At 53.0% G+C, this 6,000-nt stretch overlaps 1 protein-coding gene across 2 annotated transcripts in view; it reads right to left on the minus strand.

The window, feature by feature from the left end:
* The window catches only part of SYNM (synemin), a 26,962-nt gene extending 21,349 nt beyond the window's left edge, over nucleotides 1–5,613 (minus strand). For both annotated transcript variants that reach the window (XM_007116859.4, XM_007116858.4), the window contains exon 1: nucleotides 4,707–5,613. In XM_007116859.4, the coding sequence (XP_007116921.2) occupies nucleotides 4,707–5,516 (810 nt within the window). In that variant the 5' untranslated portion in view covers nucleotides 5,517–5,613. The remainder of the gene's footprint in view (nucleotides 1–4,706) is intronic.
* Between the last annotated feature and the right edge of the window lie 387 nt (nucleotides 5,614–6,000).

The following is a 6,000-nucleotide window of genomic DNA, read 5'->3' on the forward strand; positions in this document are numbered from 1 at the left end:
TCAAGATCTCCCAGCCATGCCAAGGAGGTAACACGAAGATTCTCTCCCTCCTGGGGGTGCAGAAATGTTCTGCACCCCGCAAAATAAGAGGAGGAAAATCAAACTGTGTTTAAGTTAAAATAAGTGCAGTTCCAACCACATTCCCATGTGAGTCAACTCTTCCTAAACTGTCAAAGGAAAATTCGTTGACTTTTGGAAGCAGGAATGTAAGAATTATTGGCTCCCAGCAATCTTCACAGAAATTGTAACCGATCCTGCTGGTTTAATAAAGCTTCAGACTTGGCCTCCACTTCTCCAGAAGTTTTCAAGCCGTGGGCCAAGCCAAGGCACTGGAGCCTGAGACACAGCAGCTAATTCTAACCCAAGCAGGAGCAGTTTTGCCAAATGTTGGAGCTGGGGAGAAAGGTCACCTTTTTAGTTGCTATTTAGAGAACGTTTGGGCAGCATCACAACTGATGATGAAATGTAGGCTACACCAGGGAAAGCCTGCTGCCCTCATTGTCCAAAGAATTCACTTTCTCTTAACTAAACTTGAGCAGCTCCTTGCTGAGCTAGTCACCCAGACACAACAGGAAGACCTTGCAAGTGTCAGGGTCACGCACTGAGAATCTTGAAGGTTAGAGAGCTCTAGGGAACGTAAATTCTGTGATAACCTCATTTAGATGCAAAAACTAGATGTGTTAATAACAAGCATTGATTGGGTGCTAACTAAGTGTTTATAGCTCTGGCCCATACAACACCCTGAACTCCAGACCCATCATTTTATGTTACAAGACCAGGTGGGTATCTCAGAGGCATTTCAAACTGAAATCTGCTCTCCCACCCAAGGCTGCCTTCCTGCACCAACCCCCTTCCTCCAGCTGCTCAGGCCCCAGGCCCTGGAGCAGACTTGATTTCTCCCTCTCTCTCCCACCACATCCAATCCATCCACAAACCCCGTGGGCTTCAACTTCAGGGTAGATTCCTGCCTCTGCCCTTCGCTGCTGCCCCTGGCCCAAGCCTCCAGCACCTACTGCCCTGACGGTGGCAAGTGTCTCCGTAAGAGATCTCCCTACTCCAACAGGTGCCCCACACAGTCTATGTGTATCACAGCAGCCAGGGAGATTCCATGAAGACACGGTCACCACCTGCCTCTGCGCAGAGCCCTCCAGCAACTTCCCACGCGCTCAGAGCCGAAGGCCAGGTCCTGTAGAGGTCACCTTCGCCCACTTGCCCCAGCCACACCCGCTCCTGAACACTGAACTGTTTCCACCTCCAGACCTGTGCAGTCAAGGACTTTCTCTGTTTTGTTTCTGTTATGCTCCCTGCTGTACCCACAGCACTTAAGAGGCAAGCTCGGCACACCAAGTACTCAATGAATGAACTGAATGGGGATGCACCATGTGGGCCATTTTCATTACCCCTAGTTCACAGGTGGGGAAACGGAGACACAAACAGTGGCAGAGCCACAATTCAGACCCAGGTAGGGCAGCTAAACCAACTCCATTCCAATCAAAAGAAAGTTCTCATTCGGTCATGTCTTGGGGGCGTGGAAGCTGGCCACAGTCAGCCTCGAGGCGAAGAGTGCACTTTCACAAGCCAAAATCTCAATGTTTATGGGGTAAGGCTGGTGTAAATCACAAACATCTTACAGTTTTTGTCTGAAGCCCCTTCCTGCAGACTGGGAGACAGGGTGTATTAATTAGGATCCAAGTGATCTGAACTACATATAAAATGCTGGGAACTTGGATGTCAGTTCAGCAAACTCTTCTCTGGCAAATCTGAGGCGAGGGGCCTACCAGAGAGGTCTAAAGCATGTAGGCCACCTGGGAAGGCCCAGTTTTCCCAGAAAGAGAGTCCTAGTGAGCATCTTTCCCCCTTAAGCTGCAGTGCCAGCCCAGAGCCTGGGCACTATGTGGGCGTTCCTGCCTCCAGATGAGGGAGATGGGTTCCCATTAAAACCGTATGGCACATGTTAAAAAGTAAATGAAAGACTTAACACTAAAACTATTCTGACAACAGCCAGCTGGAAGGGTCTGAAAGCATTTTAGGACTGTAGATTAACAGGCACCTCTGTGCTATCCCTTAGGAAGAACACTGATTATTGTTCTATGAAAGCAAACTGAATACTGGTTTAAAGTTCATCTTTAATAGAACAGATAGAAGAAAGGGAATATTCCCCAGTGGTTAGTTGCTCCAGCAATGGAGCATGAATCAAACCCAGGCTTAGCTACTTACTAACTAGGTGACCTATGGGGCCTCAGATTCATCATCTGTAAGATGGGGTAAATATTAGTACCCACCTCCTAAGACTGATGTGAGGACTGAGAGTGAATACACATGTGATGGGCTTGGTACCTCTGGTACCTGCCACACAAAAAGCTCTTGATAAAGGCTAACTCTTAGTAATGAAACTTTTATTACAGTGAATTAGTTAAATCAGGTTTTATGATATTTTCAGTCTCCCCAGGCTAAGCTTCTATAGAATTTGAAAACATCAGAGGCTTGGGGTTAAATCATCAATATTTATTCTTTAACAAAATATATAGCATTTTTACACTTCTTAAAAAAATACTAATGCTTGGTATTGAGTCTTTTGGAATGCAACTTGAAATATGGTTGCTTTAAGATAACTGGTGAAAGATTCAGGCTATGGATAAGGAAACATGCAGTACAATGAAACAGCCACAAATTGGAACTGAAAAATATCCAAGTCCTTATAGACATTTTCCTTACTCTTTACTTTTAGGGGAAAGAAGCAAATTCCAATAGGAGAGATATCACTGGACAGGAGGGTGGGATCCTAGTTCTGGGGCGGGCGTGACCCCAGGGAAGGGCCCTGGAGTCCCTGTGTCAAAGAAGGTGATTTTGAATGGCACTTCAGGTCCCCACCTGTCCTGGAATCAGAGGAGCTCTGCTTTTATCTGTTTCACATCTGGCGGTGCACTTAAGAGTTAACTGGGGGGGAAAGGGTTCTGCTGCTAAAAAAGAACACTGAAACCAAAGCTTCCAGGTCCAAAATTAGCCAAGTGAGCTATGACTGCAAACGAATGGTGGGGATTTAGCCCACAAAACACGCCTCAAAGAAGACTTTTCCAAACCTGCTTGCACAGCAGGGACCCTTGAGGTGGTAGCAGGGGTTCCCTACAAAGGGGTTCAGCGGGCAGTGAGTTTGGCAGGCGCTTCTCTTTGGTCAAAAGCTCTGTGAAAGCTTACATTAAAGACACTTTTTAACTTTCACTCAACACAGAGCATGGGGCCCCATGGAACTGGCATCCCTGGCCACCATCATTGCAAAGGGAAGCGCTCTGGAGTCTAGAGTAAGCTCCGGAAATCAGCACATACCTCACAGGCCCCTGCCCTTGTCCCACCTACAACCCCAGCAGAAGGCTTTTGAAAATTATGAGGCAGAGGCCAAACAAAACCTACGATCCAAAAGATTAAATTCCAAACAACTTTGTACTGTATTGCTTTATATGATTTCCCATCCAGACTCTAGTTCTTTGAAGAGTGAAGCCCCAGTACAGTGCTAAGGACCAGGGGTAGTCAACAGATAACTGCTGATTATTTGTGGATGCCTGTGAGGTCACCACAGACCTCTATGCTACAACTGCCATGTTTCCTTTACTTCTAATTTTTTAAAAAGGCACAAAATCACTCCAACACAAATTTTTAACTTGAAGCTACAAACTGTTCCCTTTAAAATATTTCTGAATTTGTGTGGAAGTTGTCTTAAACTGTCATCCTAAGAACTAATGACAATAGGATTTGGGAATACTTCCAATTCTGGCCCAGACTGGGCAGGACCAGGGCTAACCCTGGGACTGGACTAGGTGTACAGACAATAAATCCAGCCACAGGTGTCACCGTGTCAGTGTCAGAAGTCTGAGCTCTGCTTCTCTGAAATAGGAACTGTTTATATTACCTGTACTTGTAATAACATCCTGCCATAGGGACCTGCGTAACCACAGCTTTTACACAACCCAGAGATCGGACATTAGCTTCTACCGTGAGAAAAACATCTCTGATCTTAATGCTCTTCTCTGCATTAAGATTACTGCCCCTCCTAAGAACAAATGAGGCAGTGGCCCAGGGAGCCACCACCAGCTGCTTCCAACTGGGAAATCATCCTGGCAAAATAAAAACCGATTTGTAAAACAAGTTACGTTTTCCCCAGAGGAGCCCTAGTGCCAAAGGGGCTGCCATTCTGAACGGCTCACGATAAGGACTTGGCCATTGCCTAGAAACCTCCCAACACTGAGACTTGTCTGAGAAGGAAGGAGCTGTCACCTCTGGAAGTCACTTCTGGGGCTTCTTGGTTGACCTTTAAGTGAACTCAGTCTTCGAAGCACAGGAAATTGAAAGAGAACCTAGAGCTTGAGGGGGTCATTTGTCAGGATGCACCCAGTCATGCCAAGGGCTAAAGAAACTGACAACCAAACAAGAGGGCAGGGACAGGTCTATCCAGCAGGACCTGCCACTTGGCACTCGCCCACTGAGTCGAAGGGCCAGGGGTGGCGAGATGCCGGGACCCTGAGGCCCCACTGCAGAGCAGGGCGGTCCCTTCGGCGCCTGGGTCCCCACCGGCACCCTCTGAGCCGGCCCCGCCCGGAGGCGACGTCGCTCCTGGCCTGAACGAGCCGTGGTCCGGGGAGCCCCACCGCTCCCCCGCGGTCCCCACCCGCAGGGCGCGCGGGCCTGGGCTGGGGGCTTCCCAGCGCACTGACCTGCCGCTCCTCTGCCTGCAGCTCGTACGCCTCGCGCACCCGCAGCAGCTCATCCTCCAGCAGCGCCCGCAGCTGCTCCACCTCGAGCGCCTCACGCCGCAGCGCCTCCGCCTCCTGCGCGCACAGCCGCGTCTCCTCCTCGGCCTCGCGCCGGCTCTCCTGGCCGCGCCGGAGCGCCTCCTCCAGCTCGCGCACCTCGTCCTCGTACAACTGCACGGTCTCCCGCCACGACTCGGCCACAAGCAGCGCGTAGCCGTTGTGGACCTCCCGCATGCGCGGCGGGGGCGCGGTGGGACCGGCGGCGCGGGCGCGGTAGCGCAGGGTCAGGCCGGCGGCGCGCGCGCGCAGCTCCCGGACGTCGCGTTCGTGGGCCTCGTCTAGGCCGCGGCGCTCGGCCTGCAGCCGGCCCAGCAACGCCTCGAGGGCGGCGCGCGCGCCCAACTCCTCCTGCAGTTCCCACTGCTGCGCGTCCAGCTCGGCGTCCAGGCGGCCACGGGCTGCGCGTGCCTCCTCGCCCAGCAACTGCAGCTCCCGCAGCTCGCGCCGCAGTGCGTCGCGCTCGCCCTCGGCCCTCGCTGTGGTCCAGCTCAGTTCGTCTAGCTGCTGCCGCAGGCTCCGCGCCTCCTTGGCGAAGCGGGCTTGCGCCTCGGCCCACAGGCCCTCGTACCCCTGCCGGCCGCGCAGCTCCTCCTCCAGCAGCAGGTTTTCGCGCTCCAGCTCCCGTACCCGGCACACGTAGTCGTACAGCCGGGCGTTGAGCTCCTGCAGCTCGGCCTTCTCGGAGCCCGTTTGCAGCCGCCAGGACAGCATCTTGATGGTGTACGGGTCTCTCCCAACCGGCTGGTTCTCTCTTACCCTGGTCTTGCCCCCTCTGCTGTGCCGCTCCGGCCCCGCCGCTACTCCGGAGGCCCGCAGACTGGGGCGGGAGCTGGCGAGAGGCTGCACTTAACAGGCCGGGAGGGCGGGTATGGGCGCGGGCCACGACCTCCAGCCAATCAGAGCGCGGCCCGCCGCGGCCACTGTGGCCGGACAGCGCCCCCTGCCGGAATGACGTTGGCGCCGCGCGGCTGTCCAGCCCAAGGCGTGGGCGGTCGTGCGTCCTCGTCGCCGGCTGTCGGATAACGGCTGGCAGAACTCGCAGAAAGAATGCTGAGGAAGACTCCCCGTTACTGTCCTTCTCCCATTCACCCAGGTGCACATCGTCACCTGGCTGTTGCTTGTCAGGCCACACAGCTGCTGTGATGTCAGCACCTAGACCTGTGTGGAAGTCCCATCAGTACGAACGTCTCTCGGA

This window comes from Physeter macrocephalus, chromosome 11, assembly GCF_002837175.3.
Source record: "Physeter macrocephalus isolate SW-GA chromosome 11, ASM283717v5, whole genome shotgun sequence".
NCBI lineage: Eukaryota > Metazoa > Chordata > Mammalia > Artiodactyla > Physeteridae > Physeter > Physeter macrocephalus.